The sequence below is a fragment of the Choloepus didactylus genome, chromosome 2 (genome assembly GCF_015220235.1).
Source record: "Choloepus didactylus isolate mChoDid1 chromosome 2, mChoDid1.pri, whole genome shotgun sequence".
NCBI classification, from domain to species: Eukaryota; Metazoa; Chordata; class Mammalia; order Pilosa; family Megalonychidae; genus Choloepus; species Choloepus didactylus.
The window spans coordinates 25,121,260-25,141,232 of NC_051308.1; the positions used below are offsets into that span (position 1 = coordinate 25,121,260).

Genomic DNA, 19,973 nt, shown 5'->3' on the forward strand with positions numbered 1-19,973 from the left:
TTCAACTCTACAATTCTCTCACTCTCTTTTCAACTTTTGTTCTGGCCTTGAGTGAGCAAATCCACCTCTGTATAGGCAATTGCCTGACATTGCAGCTTTTGCACAGCTGGGACCTGTCTTCCCTTCTCATCTATGTTCTATTATTTCTGTTTTTTCCTCCTTTCTCTTTACTCATTCCTCTTCCTCTGTTTCCCTTTTATTCATCTTTTATTCTTACTTAATTTACCTTCTTTCCACCAAAAACATTTTTTTCTTGAAGTTTCCCTGATCTGTTGTTTGTCTTGTGAAAGGAAGACACTATTTAGATGTGAGGGTGTCTGATAAATTAGCATAATAGTTATCTGTCATCTTTGTAAATTTAGAATAACCATAAATGTGTCATTTTTTGAAATGCCCTCGGTAAAATATAAAAATTATAGGAAATGTGATAAAAGTGGTAAGATGCATGCTCACAAGATATATGCCCATGCCCATATGAATTGCTGAGTGTTTCACAGATTCTTATTGGAGACTCATTCAGTAATTACCTTTTAAAAGGTCATATATTTCAGGAACATCTTAATAGCAAATATTATTAAGCAGGGAAGAGAGAACGCTACCATAGAAATAAATTGATTTGTCACTCAGATTTTTCCCCCTACCTGTTTGATGGATTCTGTTATCTAATTGTCTTCAATTCTGTCATTTCAAAGGTTAGACAGACAAGAGGCATTAGGATTCTATGTTAATGCATGTAAACCATTGAAATCTGAGGGTGGTAAAGAAGGTCACTTCTAAATACTAATAGTATTTTTCTATGGGGAGATCTTTCTGGAAGCATGTTAAACAAACATGATTTTGTTTAATTTATTGTATGTCTTTTTGTGGTGTTTGATTTTTTCCTTATTTCGTATTAACTACATGTGTTCTTGCTGCTCCTCAGGACGTTTTTGACATGAAATCTGAGGGACAGGCAACTGTAATTCAACAGCTGGAACAGACTATTGAGGATCTGAGGACCAAAATAGCTGAACTAGAGAAGCAGTACCCTGCTTTGGACATGGAGGTGGCCAGTGGCCGGCATGGGGCTGTGAATGGACTGACACTCTCACAAGAGGTTTCTTTTGAAGCTCTCAGGTTAGGAGAAAAGGAAGTACGGCATCAAAGGATTTTACAGGCGAAATCAATACAGACTTCCCCGACAGAAGAGGGCGCGATACCGCCAGTACCTTTTGTTAATACACTGCCAGAGCGCCCTCCAGGCCCTCCTGGGGATGAAAGTGGAGAGACAGCTGTGCCGTCCTCAGCTTCTGGACCTCAGACAAAATTCTGTTCGGAGATTTCTTTGATTGTGTCTCCAAGGCTAATATCAGTACAGCTTGACGCCCGTCAGTCTGAACAGAGTGTATCACAGCCTCCGCCTCTGCCTCCTCAGTCCATTCCTTGCTCTGAGGTTCACGGACAGTCTGGATCACAGCCTTCCCATCTGTCTCTTAGTACTGAGTTTGGAACCAGCCATGAACTGCCTGTTTTCTCACCCTGCGATAACAGTTGTAACATCCCACCCCCACCGCCTCTGCCTTGCACAGAATCCTCCAGTTCTATGCCTGACCTGGGCTTGGTGATTCCCCCACCTCTCCCTCTCCCTGGCATGACAGTGCCAGCTCCGCCCAGCTCAGCAGTTTCCCCACCTCCTCCTTTGCCGGGTACAGAAATGCTGCCTTCCCTTCCCCCACCTTTGCCTGGTGAAGGAATACCTCCTCCCCGACCTCTACCAGGTGTCCAAATTCCACCTCCTGCCCCTCCTCTCCCGGGGGTGGGAATACCTCCTCCTCCTCTCCCGGGGGTGGGAATACCTCCCGCGCCTCCTCTCCCCGGGGTGGCAATACCTCCCGCGCCTCCTCTCCCGGGGGTGGGAATACCTTCCCCTCCTCCTCTCCCCGGGGTGGCAATACCTCCCCCGCCTCCTCTCCCCGGGGTGGCAATACCTCCCCCGCCTCCTCTCCCGGGGGTGGGAATACCTCCCCCTCCTCCTCTCCCCGGGGTGGCAATACCTCCCCCGCCTCCTCTCCCGGGGGTGGGAATACCTTCCCCTCCTCCTCTCCCCGGGGTGGCAATACCTCCCCCGCCTCCTCTCCCCGGGGTGGCAATACCTCCCCCGCCTCCTCTCCCGGGGGTGGGAATACCTCCCCCTCCTCCTCTCCCCGGGGTGGCAATACCTCCCCCGCCTCCTCTCCCCGGGGTGGCAATACCTCCCCCGCCTCCTCTCCCGGGGGTGGGAATACCTCCCCCGCCTCCTCTCCCGGGGGTGGGAATACCGGCCCCTCCTCCTCTCCCCGGGGTGGGAATACCTTCCCCTCCTCCTCTCCCCGGGGTGGGAATACCTCCCCCGCCTCCTCTCCCCGGGGTGGGAATACCTCCCGCGCCTCCTCTCCCCGGGGTGGGAATACTTCCCGCGCCTCCTCTCCCGGGGGTGGGAATACCTCCCCCGCCTCCTCTCCCCGGGGTGGGAATACCTCCCCCGCCGCCTCCTCTGCCTGCAGTCGGAATTCCCCCACCTCCCCCTCCTCTGCCTGGGGCTGGGATTCTCCCACCTCCTCCTTTGCCAGGTACGTTGATTCCACCTGCCCCAGCTCCACCTCCCCCTCCTCTTGGGACAGGAGTCCTTCCACCCCTACCACCTCCTCTACCCTCTGGATCTGGCCCTCGCCTCCCACCAGAAGTTGGGAGTAGCTCTTTTCCAGCATCACAAGCGTGTGGATTTCTCCCTCCTCCATTGCCAGCTGGCTTGTTTGGATTAGGAATGAATCAGGAAAAGGGGAGTAGGAAGCAGCCCATAGAGCCTTGTCGACCAATGAAGCCTCTTTACTGGACAAGAATTCAACTACATAGTAAAAGGTAACGTGAAAGTGAGCTCATCGTTGAACATTTTGTCAATACAAGCGAAATATTTCTTTTATGTTTTTATATAGTGACTTGTTAACTTAGAATTCTGAAAATCATTGTTTCTAAGACATAGGTTTCGTTATTTCTTCATGGTATTCTAACTTTCTCACCAAGTTGATAAAACAAATGGTGGTCTTAAAGAAATTTAGTCTTCTTCCCTCCCTCCCCCGCTTCTTTCCATTCTTCTCAACTTCCTTTTATCCTTTTTTCTTTTGCTCTTCTTTCCTTCCCTTCTTCCTTTCTGTTTTATGCTCACCATGCTGTCTTGTAGCCACCTACATTTTGATGGTCTTTTCATTGGTTTTTGTTTGTTTCGCTTAACTTTAGAGACTCCAGTCCTTCACTTATTTGGGAAAAAATTGAAGAGCCATCTATAGATTGTCATGAATTTGAGGAACTATTTTCTAAAACTGCAGTAAAGGAGAGAAAGAAACCTATTTCTGACACCATCACAAAGACCAAGGCTAAACAAGTGAGTAACCTTGTGCTTTCTGAAATTGGACAGTGCTTCTGGCATAGGTATGAACCTTTAATTGGAGAAAAATTTTGAAATAGTTTCTGGGTTGTGTAAACCTCCATAGACTTTAAACAGATAACAAAGATTAGAATTTTAAAACAGTTAAGACCATTTCAGATAGAATGACAAATAATTATCTTCCTCAAATGATATACTATTTTTTTATAACCTCCAAATACATATTTCCCAAATCTCAGTAATGGCTGTTTCTAGAATTAGTTGCCTAGAAATGTATTGTCACTTGATTTAAATTATCTTAGTGAAAGTATGGATGGAAGGGCAGGAAAGGATAGGCAAAGAAAAATGAGCAAGAAATTGGCCCAATCCTTTGGAAACTGGTAATCTGTTTGATCGTTTGTTGTATTATAACTTCAGCCAATGTTATTGGAACCCAGCTAAACTATTACACTGAATTTAAAATATGGAAAAAAATCTTTATGTCCAAATCCAGCATACCCATTCTGTTAGGGCAGCCCTCTCTCCAACCTGTGACATCTGTGTCAGAAAAAGGAAGAATTTGGAGAAAAACATCTCTAAGAAACATTTTTCAACTGGTGTGTCAGTTGGACTTGATCATAAAATGATATTGCTATAAATTTCTCATGAGTGTCATTTAGGAACAAATAGTAAAATCCCACAATAATGAGCCTCAGATAGAAAGTATTGGCTGTTGGTGTCCATCTTTTACCTAAAATAGGGAGAGGCTATATTTCTTATCTTCTGCAGGGACAGGGAAAGGATAAGGGAAGGAGTGTGTGAGGCAAGGAAATGACAGTCAGCTCAGTATTGGGAGGGGGAAAGGGAGAGATGAAGCTCCCTGTCTTCCCTGACTCAGTCTCCCAAAATGGGTACCAAATTGTGGGTTGATTCCGTGAACTTTTTCATCTGACCTAGAAGCTGTAGCTAGCCACATACCCTGGAGTTATTCCCATTAATAGTTATTTCAGAGCAGACAGCTCCCATCAGATGGACACTGCCAAATCCAGCTGGGAAAAGAAGTTCTTGGATAGCCAGCTAGCCTCTTGGAACTCCTAGCCAAGCTCAACCCATGCATTTCATTACTCTCAGATTAATGCAGGCCCAAATATTATAAAGTTGAATTTTTCCGAACATTTATTGCACTACAGCTGGTAACCTTAGTTCAATAACTGTGGTAAATGGAACAGTACCTGGCACATGGTAAGCATTCAATCAGTATTTACTAATTAAAAAAAAACAAACCAGCTGACTGATGGAGGAAGACTTAAAAAATATCAGTGACTGTACCCAGTAGTGATTAAAAACTAGATTATCATTCATGCCATAATAATCAGTAACGTCACGGGGACAACCTTAGGAGGAATAAAGGCGAATGGAAAACCACATTTTCGCAGGCAGAGGTAAATATTTTAAAAATCGTTTCTACTTCTATTTACACATAACACTTTCAGGCTGAGTTATCATGTCTCTTCTCATGACTGCATAAAAAACTACAGAAAAGGCTGCCTGCTCCTGGGTTATGGGTGGAGAGCACAGACTTCGGGGAGACACAGGCAGCCAGAATTGTTGACTGGGCAGATACAGCCTGGGGTGTCTCTTGCTCCGGGAAGCAAACCATAGCTTCCCACCTCCCATCACTGCTTTTTCTGCCAAGAGAACACAGGATAGGGAAGATGCCTCTTGTTGCCTGAGGCTAAAGGCTTTCATGCTTTATTTGACATAGTATTCAGTTTTTAGCATACTCAAATGATTTATGTCTAAATCATCAAGACTTGAAATTAAATTGGTTGGCATGCAATGGGATGAACTACATCTGAATTGAACATCATCTAAACATAATCACTTCCCTCTCTTGTTAAGACATTTCATAGTCTGTAGATAAAAGACTTTGCCAGTGTCATGGTTTAGACTTACTGATACTGATACTGCTATTGACCTTGAACTTCAAATAGGGTCTGTAAGACTGTCTCCATCATGACTACTAATAAGCTTGGTCAGCAGTTTCTTGGCTTGGGTCTTGTACTGAGCTGTGCATTTTAGGTCTGGTTTTGTAGGGGTCAAAGTGTTTTTTTGTCTGTATATTGGAGAGATTAAAAAAAAAAAACTGTTGCAAAGTGATATATTGCTGAAAAAACCTAGTTTTATTTACCTTCATTGTATTTGGAAGAAAAATCTATCCGTTCCATTTACTTGTGACATTTAAAATTTTGTTTAAATTAAGTGTATTTTCAGGGTGCATACACATAGTCCCATTTTTATGGGAAAGGTATACTGATTGTATGTGCAGACATTTTGGTACCTCATGATTCATTTCTAGTCAAATTAATAGCCTTTAATGCTGTGGCATATGTTTATGGAGTTATTTCAAGCAATTCTTCTTGAAATATACAATGGAAGCTAGAAGTTCTGTTTTCTTTAAATATTTAAAAATAGGCAAATAATTTTTCTGTGATCTGTCATCTTCTTTAATGTAAGACTGTGGTCTAATGTACTGGTATTTAATGAGGTGCCTGGGCTGTTTTTACTCTTACAGCAGAGGTTATTTCAGTGTGATAATTGAAGATTCTGCTACTGGATACATTGCTGTTTGGCCTAAGGAGAAAGAGAGTTATTCTCTGGCTGCCTAGGTTAAAAGTAATGATGTATTCTTGTGTTCCAAAATATCCTTTTTCTTCCAATGAATCTATGACAAAGGACTGTATATCTTTGTAATGGAACATATGTTGGAATTTATGCTGAGATGTTTCTTATTCTTTATTTTGACGTATCAAATATAGGAGATTAGCTGAGAAGGTGTATGATAGTTTATTGTACCATGGCTTGACATATTCTTAAGCAAATGAGTGTGACAGTTATACTTAAGATTTAAATATTAAGCTGTTAATAAAAAATAACAAGCAACAACCTTGTCGCAGAAGGAATAAAGAAGGAAATAGAAAAAGCAATCTCATATAATACTCATGTTTAAACATACAGATACCCACTTGCCCATTTTGAAGGAATGGTCTAGAGGCAGTAAACATTCAGGCCAATCTCCTTTCTATTTCCAGGATGAGTCAGTGATTATTGATGTTGACCCTATGACATCTCAGGGTATCCTGTGATCAAATAAAAACTAAATTAAATTTAACCCAAGCTTATGAACAAACAAGTGAGAGAATTGACTTTGAAAGGATTTTGATAATAAAGATTGTATCAAAAGGAAATTTCTGATTAAACCTGTGTCAAATATGTTCATAAATAAATATATTTTGTTAAATGCAGTGGTAATAGTAATGGTATAAAAATAATAACAGTAATAACCATGGAAACCACAAGTCATTTTATCCTTTATTTACCACATGCCAGTCACTAGTTTTTAGTACTTTTCTTTTATTAACTCATTTAATCCTCATAATCCTATAAGATAGACACCATTATCCCAAGTTTATACTACAGAAAAGTGAGGTATCGAAGGATTAAGTAATGTTCCCAAGCTAGTAAGTAGCAGAGCCAGAGTTCAGACTCCAGTTGTCTGGCTCTGGAGTCTGCGTTCTTAATAGCTACATCATAAGTGTGGATGTGAAATGTTTTATATGAGCTTAAATATAGTATTTTATTTACATGGAGACCAGAATATATACTTTTAAAAGAGAATTAGAATTTAGATTGTTTTGATATATGCCCAATATTTAAGCAGCTAGTTATAATTATGAAATTGTAAGTGGAAATTTTAAAGCCTTTTCTATACCTAACAAACTTTGACAACTACATAAATTATGATGCCACCAAACATGGTGTTTGCCCAGTTAAATAAAAGTTTATCTCAGTAATGTAAGATTTAGACATATTAGCTTCTGTAAGCAATAAAAAGGAGAGCCATTTGCTTGTGTGGCATACAAATAGTGGTTAGAAGTGACAGCAACTGCGGTTCAGCCTCACCAAATGTCACGTGATGATCCTTTTTATTCATTTTTATTCACAAAAGGGAACTATCTCTGTAAAATATGCTTTAAATAAATAATGTCTAATCATGTCTAAAAGATCTGTAAAGGACCATATTACCCACAAAGTAAATTTGCATGCAGAAGTGAACAAGAGCTAATAAGAAGAATCTATGTTAATTTTGAAATCCTCAACTGACATTTGTATAACCATTTAATGTTACACAAATGAGTATCTTCATGGGTTTCTTGTGTTCCATTTGTCAGATTAAAATTCTCTGTCGAAAGAGAATAGTTAATAGTTAAATATTTGTTAAGCTTCAGCCTCTGGAAAAATGATTAGAAAAATAGATAGTTAAATCTGTTACTTATTATAAGAGAGGTAATGAAAGGAATCATTAGAATGCACATTTAGTGCAGATGTAATTGTTAAGAAATTAGACATTTGGTATCTTTTTCAATCTTTCCATTGTGCTTGATGACCTAACCTCCAAAAAGATTTTTTTAATGTTATAAAAATTCATAATAGTGATGGGAAAAGAAATTTTCATAATTCAGATGTTCTTATATAGGAGTGTATGACATAATAATGTCTCTAAATGTCCATTCTTACATGAAATAGTAATTACTATAAAAAGGCTTCCTCCTGCAGTGTTGGGGAATTGGGAAAACTTTCGTGCTATACTTCAAATATTATCTTCTGTTATAATATTTATTGTTCTAAAAAGGAAAAAAAAAAGGTTGTGTGTTTTACCCATAAATCTCTGTTTTACTTTTATTTACTTATTATAAATATTTGTTTTTTATGTTTTTTTATAATAAATGCATATTTGAGTGTTCAAAGGGTGATTGAATGATAATCTGAGTACTAAAAGTATATTTTTTTTGTATTGGTATTAATTTTTCCAGTTGTAGCTGGCAAGAGTGTGTTTTGTTTAATTTGGACAGATATATGTTGTTTAGATTGAAGTCCTGAAATAATGTCTGAAATAGCAAATATCTTATAATAAGACAATTTAGTTTTGTTTTGGGGATACATAATAAACATTTGGTACTTTGTAACTTTTAACATGACATCTGCTTTTAATAGAATACATTCCTATTGCAAGCCTTAAAAATGTATTTACATAGAAAACCACATCAAAATACAAACCTATAATTAGACAAACATAGGTTTTGTGGAATCTGGATTTGGTTTAGATGTTGAAAGATTTATTATTTTTTGAAGATGCTATTCCTATAACTATTTGTAGAGCATACCCAATCAATTCAAAGAATGCAATTATAATAACCACTATTTTTTTATTTTCTTTCAGCCAAGAAATTGTTTTATACTTCTAAGTATAAAGCTGAAAAAATCCAGCAGCATAATGAAAAGGAAATATAATTAAGCTAATGATCCTTGACCTTGCTGATTATGCATTGGGGAAATTTTATTTGATTAATTGCACTTTGGAATTGCATAAATCTCATAATGCTGAAGATTATTTCTTTTTGAATTTATATGCCTATTCTATTATGGTATTAAAATTATGTTTGACTAGTTGTATAAGAAAAGGGTATTGATTTTTCAATGGCTGGAATGTTCGTTTATAATGGTGCCTATTAATTGAAGAAAGTTGCTTGGAGAATTCCTTCAGGATTCATTACCTTATTATGATATCTCTGAAAACTAATCATCCTAGCAAAAGTAATGGCGATTTTTGGGTAATTTACGGAGTAGAAATTCTATATGGAGCAGATGATGGGAAAGTGTTTTCTTAATACTGCAGGTACGGAATGGAGCATCTACTATAGAGAAACCTGGAAAATTAAAGGGAGTACAAATCACTTTCAGTGTTGCACCCCTTTCTCGATATATGGTAGCAAGGTTTGTCCATTGCAGCAGGGGATACAGCAGAGAAAATAAGTTAATATACCTGTGAGGGCACAGAGTTTCTCTGAAGAGCTAATTTATTACGGCACAACCTAAGACAGACAGTATTAGGTAATTCAAGTGACTGAACTTGAATTATCTGTCAAGTTCCACATTACATACTAACACAGCAAGTGTTGTGGGTGGGTAGGAATTGAATAGAGTGCATTGACTTAACTTGGAGGTTGAGGGCTGTGTGGAGGAGATGAGTTGAGTGGGCCTTGAAGAATTTATTTGGCTTTTATATAGAGAGAGGATTAAGGGATAATTTTTGAGAATAGCACCATGAACAAAGTTTTCCCTGCAGTTTACTTAAAATCATGGTAAATCAGCCAACATTGTAACAGAATTCTCTCTATATAGGCAGCTCCCATCTGAAGGGATCAGGAATATGTGTCTCGACAGTATGTATTAATTTCTCTTAGCTGAATGTGTTTCCCCTTCATCCTCCTAGCAAAACTCCTTAGGTTTGTCATGTAAGAAATAAGATGGGGAATTAAACTTGGATAAATTTGACCTGAAGTTTAGTTTGCTGTCTGGGTAATAAGTAGTGGAATGTACATTTCTTTACCATGGACAGCAACAGTATTTTGGATAATCCCAGAACAAAGGAGAATTTTATTCCTTATTTGATTTACATTGTTTACAGTTATGATAGCTCTTACTTTTTGCCTATAGGAAGGAATGCTGGTGACACTGGTCTGATTACTCATAATGTACCTCAGCCTGACCTAAGCTGAAAAATGGTTCCAGTTATTTGAGGACATGAGTTCAAGACTGAGAAGAAAAAGTAATGTTCTTATTTATGTTTCTAGTTTTAAAATTAAACATTTTTATTTAAATAGGAATATAAAATTGATTTTCTTTTTTAAAATCATGTTCATAATGAAATATTTCTGAACATTTCTGTGTAAATTTTTTTGTCAAGTGTTAATATATTAATCTTTAAAATTACTTAATTTGTAACTTGAAACTATCTTTAGTATTACTTTAGAAAGATTGTTTGGAAACGGAACTTCTGGAATGACAGCAAAACAGCAATTTCATTGGTGAAAATTATTCAAAAAATAATTTTCAGTCTTTGGAAATTGTCCTAAGGGCATGCAGGAAATGGAGAAACATTCATTCAAAAAATCTACTAAATCTCAGTAAGAACAGTGAGACTTTGTGGAATTTGAACTATGGCCTGCTCAGTTACCACCTGACCTCCAGCTCCTTGTTATGGATGCTCTATCCTATGCATGGGCAGCAAGAAGATGGGAACTCCTCCCCTAAGCTCTGTCTGAGACTATGGTTTCACCGTGGAGAGGGAAATGGCATTTCTCATTTTCCCCAGTCCTGTGTTGCAGAAGCTCTTTTCCAGGAAAGCATGGAGAAATAGAGAAAGTGACAGCCAAGAAAGACCCTCCTGGGATCCCAGTCAACTCTGAGGATTTGGAAGGCTATGCACTTGTGCTAAGCTTCACTCACTCAGGAGCTGTCAGAGCAAGATGTGGGGCAATTTGAAAGCATTCCCCAAGCCTCATACATGCCCATCAATGTGGAGTGGAAGCTTCCAAGCACAGGGGCTTAAATATAGTCTTGAACCAAACACTGAAAAATACACTACTCTGACCCAGGGGGAACTCCTAGGAAAAAAGTCTTAAAAATAATATCATATTCATCCCTGGCTGTCTGGAGGCTGTGTGATTGCCCAAGGCTGAACCCTCTCATGAGCAGTTGAGAGGGATAATCCAAGCTCATAGTTCCTGACTGAATGTGGGGAAAAACATGTAAACTCTCTGAACTGTGATAGCAGCCTCCAACTTCCTCCTCCTCCCTATACACATAAAGTGTTTAAGGTTTAAAATGTAAATGGTTAAGAGGACTTAAGCACAAGCTTTGACCAGATACTGGATTGTCCCCATCTAGGGGGTGACCCCTAGGTAGCCAGGCTGAAAGATAACAACTTGGGGAAAATTTAAGCAGGAATATCAGACTATACACAGCAGTAGAGTAGACTTCATTGAAATAGTTCAGCTAAATCACTAAAGAAATAAACAAGCAAACAACAAAATCATCAAGTTCTGGGCAAGTAGGGGTGAATCAGTGTCCAAAGTTGCTGCAGTATAGTACCGGAAATGTCCATTATCCGACAGTAACAAAAAAGAGACTTGCAAAGAATCAGCAGTGTGTGACCCATAGACAGTGGGGAAAAAGGTAATAGAAATTGCTTTAGAAGGGGACAAGGTATTGGATTTAGCAGACAAAGACTTCAAAGCAGCCATTCTAAATATGTCCAAAGAACTGAACTATTTTTAAGAATTGAAGGTATGATGACACTATCTAATCAGAGACTATCAATAAAGAAATGGAAATTATAAAGGAGTTGAAATTATAATGGAGTTGAAAAGTACAGTAAACACAATGAAAAAATCATTAGATGACTTAGCAGTAGATTTATGGTGGCAGGAGACAGAATCAGCAAACTTGAAGATAGATCAACAGAGATTTTGCAATGTGAAGAAAAGAGAGAAAAAGGAATGAAAAAAATATGACAAAGCCTTAAAAAGTGTGGGACATCGTTAAATGCATTAATATATATGAAATGGAAGTGTCAGAAGGAGAGGAAAGTGAGAAAGAAGCAGAAAGATAATTGAATAAATAATGACTGAAACCTTCCTAAATGTGATGAAAAACATTGACCTACACATCAGAGAGAAGTTCAGTGAACTCCAAGTAGATAAACAAAAGAAATCCACACCCTGATATATCATAGTCAAAATATTGAAAGCCAAAGATAAAAAAATCTTGAAAGCAATAAAAGAAAAACAGCTTATTACATACAAGGAATCCCAGTAGGATTTATAGCAGACTTCTCAGCAGGAACAATGGAAGCCAGGGGATAGTGTGACATATTCAAAGTGCTGGAAGTGAAAAGCTGTCAAACAGAATCTTATATCCAGCAAAACTGTGTTTTAAAAATGAAGACAAAATGAAAACATTCCCACATAAAGAAAAATTGAGAGAATTTTTTGCCAAGAGACCTGCTTTGGAAGAAATACTAGCAAGAGGAAATTCTTCAGGCTGAAAGCAAATGAGAACTAGACGATGAATCAAATTCACACCAAAAACCAAAGAGCACTGTTAAACGTGATTATGTAGGTAATTACAAAAGATAATATAATTGTATGTTTTTCTCACATTTTCCCTTGTCTGTTTTTAAAAATGATTGCTTAAAACAATATGCATATAATTGTATTAGTGAGTCTATAATATACAGAAATGCAGTATATTTGACAATAACAACATGAAGGAGATGGGAACAAAGGTATATTAGAGTAAGGAAGTTACACCAGATGATAACTCAAATCTTTTGGAAGAAATGAAAAGAATCAGAAAAAGTGAATAAAAGGTTAATATAGCAAACTCAATTTGTATATATATATATATATATATGTATCTATATCCTTTCTTATCTCTGCCTCTTTAAAAGGCATAAGACTATATAAACTAATCATTACAACAGTTTGTAACATATATGTAACAGTATTAACACAAAAAGTTGGGAAGGGAATGAAGCTATAGAGGAATAAAGTTTAAAGTTTTTGAATTTCAATGAAATTAAGTCACTATAAATCTGAAGTAAATTTTGAGGTTAAGATATGTATTGTAAATCCTAGAGTAACCACTAAGAAAGCTCAAGAATATAGTTACAAAATCACAACAGAAATTAAAATGTTGCACTAGAAAATATCCATTTAATACTAAGGAAGACAATAAAGGATGAATAAAAAAAATGATATGAGACATGCAGAAAACAAAATGCAACATGGCAGATATAAATCCAACCATATCAATAATAGCATAAAATGCAAATGGATTAAACAGTCCAGTAAAAATGCAGACATCATCAGATTGGATTAAAAACCCAAGGTCCAAATATATACTGTAAATAGGAGACACATGTTAGATTAAAAAATACAAATAGATTGAAAGTAAAAGGTTGGAACAACCTTTAACAATCATTAGAGAAATGGAATAGATCTCTCTGTCTCTGTCTCTGTCTCTCTCGTTCTCTCAAAATAGAACCAAAATGCATTGTTCCCATTGGATAGTTCCTGGGGGCTTTGTTGTTCAACATACATAATTTGAGAAATACCAAGAATCTTCTTAATTTCACTGACCATCTTTAACATAACCTCTACAGGAATCTCGTTAGCTCTTACAGGTATACCAGTCATGAAGTCACTGGTAATAAAGGTTCGTATAATCACAGATCTCTGACATAAAGCCTATTGGAAGTGGGTCCCGATCAAAATATAATGGTGTCAAAATCACTGGTATCTGGCTGATTTTCTCAGTACACCCAGACTCCCTGAGAATGTATGTTCATCAAAATCAGCTTTGTGTAAAGTACTGAGCACTCCTGTTGTCAAGAAAGTGGGAGTAACATCTCTGGGAGTTTCTTTAACTGGTGGACCAAATATATATAGACAGTTCTGTTAAAGTTGTTACACATTCAAGGTATGTCTAGTCTGGAAAATAAGAGATTTGCAGTCAGGCTCATTTTTACTGGGGATTCCACGGTGACGGAATGACAGTCACCCTGTACACCTATAGTTTAATTGGTAGCAAAAAGGAACTTGGTGAATGCAAACTCACAATTTACTTTACCTTCTGATTCTCTTTGTAACAGTGTATGTGGCCTCTTAGCATTTGCAGCTACATTAATGTCAGACGAAACAGGTTTAAATAATTATTATTAGAGAGAAAGAAAGTCATTTTGTAATGGTAAAAGGATCAATCTACTAGGAAGATAATACAATTATAAACATATAGGACCCCAGCAATAGAGCCCTATAGTTGGAGACTTCAGTGCCCCACTTTCAATAATGGATAGAACAATTAGGCAGAAAATCAACAAAAATATAGAAGACTTGAACAATACTCTGAACAAACTAGATCTAACATATTTATAGAACACTAAACGGCAGCAAAATACACAATTGTCTCAAGCTCACACAGAACATTCTTTAGTATAGATGCTATGCTAGGCCACAAAATAAACCGTAATAAATTAAAAAGGGTTGAAGTGTTAATAAATTAAAAGAGATTGAAAAAAAATGTTTCCAACTACAATGAAATTAAATTCAAGTCAACAGAAGTTACAGGAATTCACAAATATGTAGAAATGAAACAACATACTCCTAAATAACCAATGGATCAAAGAAGAAATCACAGGAAAGTTAGAAAACACTATAAAGGGAATATAAATAAAATCATAACATACCAAAACTTATATGTGGCATTGAAAACAGCATTCAGAGAAAAATTTATAGCTCTAAACACTTACATTAAAAAAGGAAGAATGATGTCAAATCAGTAACATAACCTTTCACCTTAAGAAAACAAAAAAGTAAAGCCAGCTAAACCCAAAGCAAGCAGAAATAAGGAAATAAACATATAGGGACATAAATGAGATAGAGAATAAAAATACTATAGAGAAAAATCAACTAAGCTAAAAATTTAGTTCTTTGAAAAGTTTAACAAAACTGACAAACCTTTAGCTAGACTGACCAAGACAAAAAGAGAGAAGAATCAAATTACTAAAAGCAGGAATGGAAGAGGAGACACCACTACTGTCCTTACAGAGATTAAAAAGAACGATAAAGAAATTCTGATAACTGTGTGTCAATACATTAGATAACCTAGACAAAATGGACATATTCTTAGAAAACTGAATAGCCTATAACAAGTTAAGATATTTGATTATTAATAATAATAATTAAAAAAAAAAAGCTGCCCAAAGAGAAAGATACAGGGTCCCAGACGGCTTCTTCCACAAATTCTACCGAATAGTCAAGAAGAATTAACCGCAATCCGTCTTAAACTCTTCCAAAGAACAGAATAGGAGAGAACACCTCTCAATTCTTTCTGTGTGGCTAGTATTACTCCAATTTCAAGACCAGATGAATTCATCACAATTAAGAAAAACCTCCAGATCAATATCCCTTATGAATATAGACACAAAAATCCTGAAAATATATTAGCAACCTGAATCCAGCAACATATACAAAGGATTATACATGGTGAGTAAGTGAGATTTATATTCGGCATGCAAGATTTAGCTCTGAAAATTAATAAATGTCAATAGAATAAAGGATAAAAACCACATAATTATTTTAGTTGATGCAGAAAAAGCTTTTGGCAAACTCTAATACTCTTTCCACAATTAAAAATTACAAACTAGGAGTAGGAAAGAATTTCCTCAACTTTATAGTATTAATAAAAAGCCCACACCTAACATCAAGGTTAATGGTGAAAGACTGAATGCTCTTCCCCTAAGATCAGGAATAAAACAAGGATGGATGCTCCTGGCACTTCTGTTTAACAGTATACTGGAGATTCTAGCCAGGGTATTTAGGCAAGCCAAACAAGCAAACAAACGAAAAACAGCAACAAAATACAAAAAAAGGCATCTGGAATTGAAAGGAATAATTAAAACTATCTCTATTTTGCAGATGACATGATTCTGCATGTAAAATGTCCAAAGAAATTCACTAAAAATCTTTTGGAACAAATAAAGGAGTTCATCAAGGTTGCAAAATATACAAACAACACAGAAAAATTAATTGTATTTCTATACACTAACAATTAATATTCTGAAAATATAGCTAAGTGAACAGTTCCACTTAAAATAGCATCAAAAAGAGTAAAAAACTTAGGCATAAGTTTAACAAAAGAAGTACAAGACTTGTACACTGAATGCCAAGAAAACACTGTTGAGGGAAATTTAAGGAGGATCTAAATAAATGGAAAGACATCCTGTGTCTATGGATTGGAAGACTTAATACTCTTAAGGTGGCAATAGTCACTAAATTGACCCACAGATTCAATACAATCTCTGTCAACATCCCAGCTGCCTTATTTGTTTTTATTTTTTGGCTGCCATTGACAAGCTGATCTTAAAAATTCATATGATAATGTAAGGGACTCAGAATAGCCAAAATAATCTTGAAAAAGAGGAACAAATTTGGAGGAGGTCTATCCCTTCTGAGTTCAAAGTTTACTACAAAACTAAAGTAATTAAGACAGTGTGATACTGATGTAAGTATTGACAAACAGGTCCATAGAATAGAATTGAAAGTCTAGAGATGAACCCTTGTGTTTGTGGTATATTGATTTTTGACAATGATGATATGACATTAAAAGAGAGAAAGAACAGCATTTTCAACAAATGTTGGGACAACTGTCCACATGCAAAGGAATGAAATTCAATGTATATCTCATACCATTCACAAAAGTTAACTCCAAATGGATCATAGGCTTAAATGTAATAGCTAAAACTATAAATCTCTTAGAAGAAAACATAAGAGTAAATCTTTGTGAACTTTGGTTAGGCAACAGTTTAATACAACTCCAAAAGGACATACAACAAGAAAAACAGATGAAGTGGAACTTTATTAAAATTAAAAACTTTTGTGCTGCAAACTTGTGCACTTTTCAACCCACAGAATGTGAGAAAACATTTGCAAATTATATATCTGATAAAGGATGTATATCCAGAATATATAAAGAACAATTATAACTCAATGAGAAAAAGACAACCCAGTTAATAAAATGGTTAAAGGATTTGAATAGACATATTTCCAGTGGCCAACAAGTACATGAAAGGATGCTGCGCATCATTACCATTAGGGAAATGCAAATCAAAACCACAGTGTAGTACTACTTCACATCTAGTAGGATGGCTAAAATTGAAACGACAGTAACAAGTGCTTATAAGGATGTAGAGACATTGGAACTCTCATACATTGCTGATGGGAACATAAAATGTTGCAGCCTCTTTGCAGAACAGTCTGGCATTTTCTCAAAAAGTTTAATGTGCTGGCTCTGCTTTGATGAATACCACAGACTGGTTGGCAGGAATTTATTGTCTCAGTTTTGAGACTTAGGCTAGAAGTTCATAATCAGAGTATCGGAAGGCTATACTTTGGATTTCTCTGAAATGAGTAGTCTTTGCTGGTGGCTCAATATCTGTCTCTGTCACCTGGTGATCTGTCTGCCTTCTCCTCTGGATTCTACTTCTGCTCAGTTGTCTGTGTCTCTGTCTAGACTTCCTCTCCTTATATATGTTTAAAGCCCATCATGATTAAATCGGTCTCATCTAAATAAGATCTCTGAAGATCTTTTAGAAATGAGTCCACATCCATAGAACTGGGGGTTAGGATTTGAACATGTTTTTGAGAGGGCATGATTCAATCTACCATATCAGATGACTGAGCAATTCCACTCTTAATTATATACCCAAAATAAATGAAAACATAAGTCCATGGAAAAACTTGTACGTGAATGTTCATAGTAGCATTACTCATAATAGCCAAAATATAGGAACAACCTAAATGCCCATTAACTGGTAAAAGGATAAATAATATATGGTATAGCCATATAATGGAATATTATTTGGCAATAAAAAGAAATGAAGTAATTTTAGATGGTGCAATGTGGATGAACTAGAAAAATTATGCTAAGTGAAAGAAGCCAGTCACAAAAGACCACATGTTGTATGATTTCATTTATGTGAAATGTCTGGAATAGACACATCTATAGATCAGAAAGTAGATTGGTAGTAGCCAGGGAATGTTGGTGGGGAAGAATGGAGATTTCTTTTAGGAGCACAAAAAATGTTCTATAATTTGATTATGGTGGTGATCATACAACCTGTGACTATATTAAAAATCATTGAATTGTCCCCTTTAAATGGGTCAATTGTATGGTCTGTGAACTATGTCTCAACAGAGTTTTCGTTTTCTAAGGTTGTTTGAAATCTTATATTTCTTTGCAATTGACACAAGGAAAGTATATTTGAACTTTTTATGGATATAATTTTGAATGGATTAATTTTTTCTTGTTTGCATCTTTGAAAGGTGACGAAGGAATTTTAGAAGCAAAATTAGAGAATTCTACATATTTATCCATTTATGGACATCTTTGCCAGTAGTTATCTATTTTTCATAAGAGAGTAAATATTTTTTCAGTAGCTTTAGTTACTCAGAGTAATCATGAGGTCAGGCTATTATTTTTTGGATACATAATATTGTTTTTGAAGCAGAACATTTTAAGATGTATTTTCCCCCTCTAAAAATATATAGTAAAAAATGTAAGCTATTCATAACTTAAAGAACAATATAGTTTTTAGGCAAGAGTTCATTAACTTCTGAAAGAAAAATTTATGTCCTTTCTCTTTGCTTCTGATGAAGGACTGCAATTTTTCTGTTTAGGAGTATGGACTCTGTAACTAAAACCCCTTTAAAAAACTCTAACTGGCCTTCCAGTAAATGCTGTTGGAGATAGTCACATAAAGTCACTAAAATCTCCCAGAAAATAAATTTTCTATCTTTATGCAAACTGTTGGTTTAACTTTTAGTATTAACTGGTTTGTTGCTTGTTTTGATAAAACTTTTGAAGAATATTTCTTCCCTCATGTCCTTTTATAGGAAAGAGGATTGAAAGCAATATTTAAAGACCTCTGTGTTTTTAACTTACATATTGCACAGATATATGTGGTGGAGGAGATTTGCCTTATTGTATCTAAATTTAAATGCAGAAATTAAAATTTTCCATACTGGCATTCTTCAGCACCATTCTCCCCTCCCACTGCCCCCAGAATTGGTTAGTAATGTATTCATAAAAGAACCAGGGCTTAATTTGCATCTACAGATGGTATCAAAACATAAAAATGACTAAGTCTGGTTGTTCTGTTAAATTATTTTATATGCGGTTGTTGCAGGATTAAAAATACATATGAAATGCCTTTCTAATATTTTCATAGTTGACAAATTTTAACTTAGGACAAGAAAAGTGACTTTAAATATCATTTTAGAAAACACATTTTAGGAGACTATAGTATAAATCTTGCTACCCAAAAGTTTTGGGGAAAGAAAAAGAGAGTAGTATAAATGAAGATGAAATGAGAACAGAAAGAGCTGAAATCAGCCAAGGCTTTGCAGAGTGTTCAGGCATCATTTTTTCTCATCCCCCCCCCCCCCACCCCGTAACCATAAAAATCATTGTGTTTTGAGATGTATATTAGCAGGAATGTAGGCAGGGTTTTTCTTTAATTGATCCATATGGCAGTCTTTATGTATGGGCTTATGTATTTCTCCACATGGATTCTAATGTCGTTAAAACTTTTCACAGAAGATAAATAGGTCATTTTTAATAGTTTCTTAGTCCTAAGTATAGTACAAAATAACTATTCTTTTTGGACTTTTCTTTATAATGTTGTTGATGTTTTTATTTGTAGCCCCTTCTACTAAGATTTTAAGTACTTTAATCAGTTACTGTTATACATCAAGTTTTTCATAATTAGCATGGAATTTCTCCTGCTTTTTTCTAGTGCCAAAAAAATGAAGTTAGCATGTTCTTCAAGCATCACTAGAAGCTAGAATTTGAGTTGAGCTCCACTTGAAGCTGAGTGCTTTTTAAATTATCAGCCTTTCTTTTATGGCCTAGATTGGCACAGAGCTCCATAAAAATTGGATTTGAGCTAGTCTCCTTCCTGTGAACTGGCATGGAAAGACAGAGTAACCCTTTTGATTTGAAAGTTAGGTTGCATTAATGCCTGGGTGATGTCAGACTGACTTGGCCATTTTATTTTTTGTAAGTGAATACTTCTGTCTTACAGTAATGCCAGCTTCCTTATGAAGGTTGCCGCACATGAAGCAGAGAA

At 36.3% G+C, this 19,973-nt stretch overlaps 1 protein-coding gene across 1 annotated transcript in view; it reads left to right on the top strand.

Moving 5' to 3' along the window:
- The window catches only part of FMN2 (formin 2), a 408,121-nt gene that overhangs the window by 136,029 nt on the left and 252,119 nt on the right, over positions 1-19,973 (top strand). The window contains exons 5-6 of the mRNA XM_037821962.1: positions 923-2,877; positions 3,253-3,397. Of these exons, the coding sequence (XP_037677890.1) occupies positions 923-2,877; positions 3,253-3,397 (2,100 nt within the window). The remainder of the gene's footprint in view (positions 1-922; positions 2,878-3,252; positions 3,398-19,973) is intronic.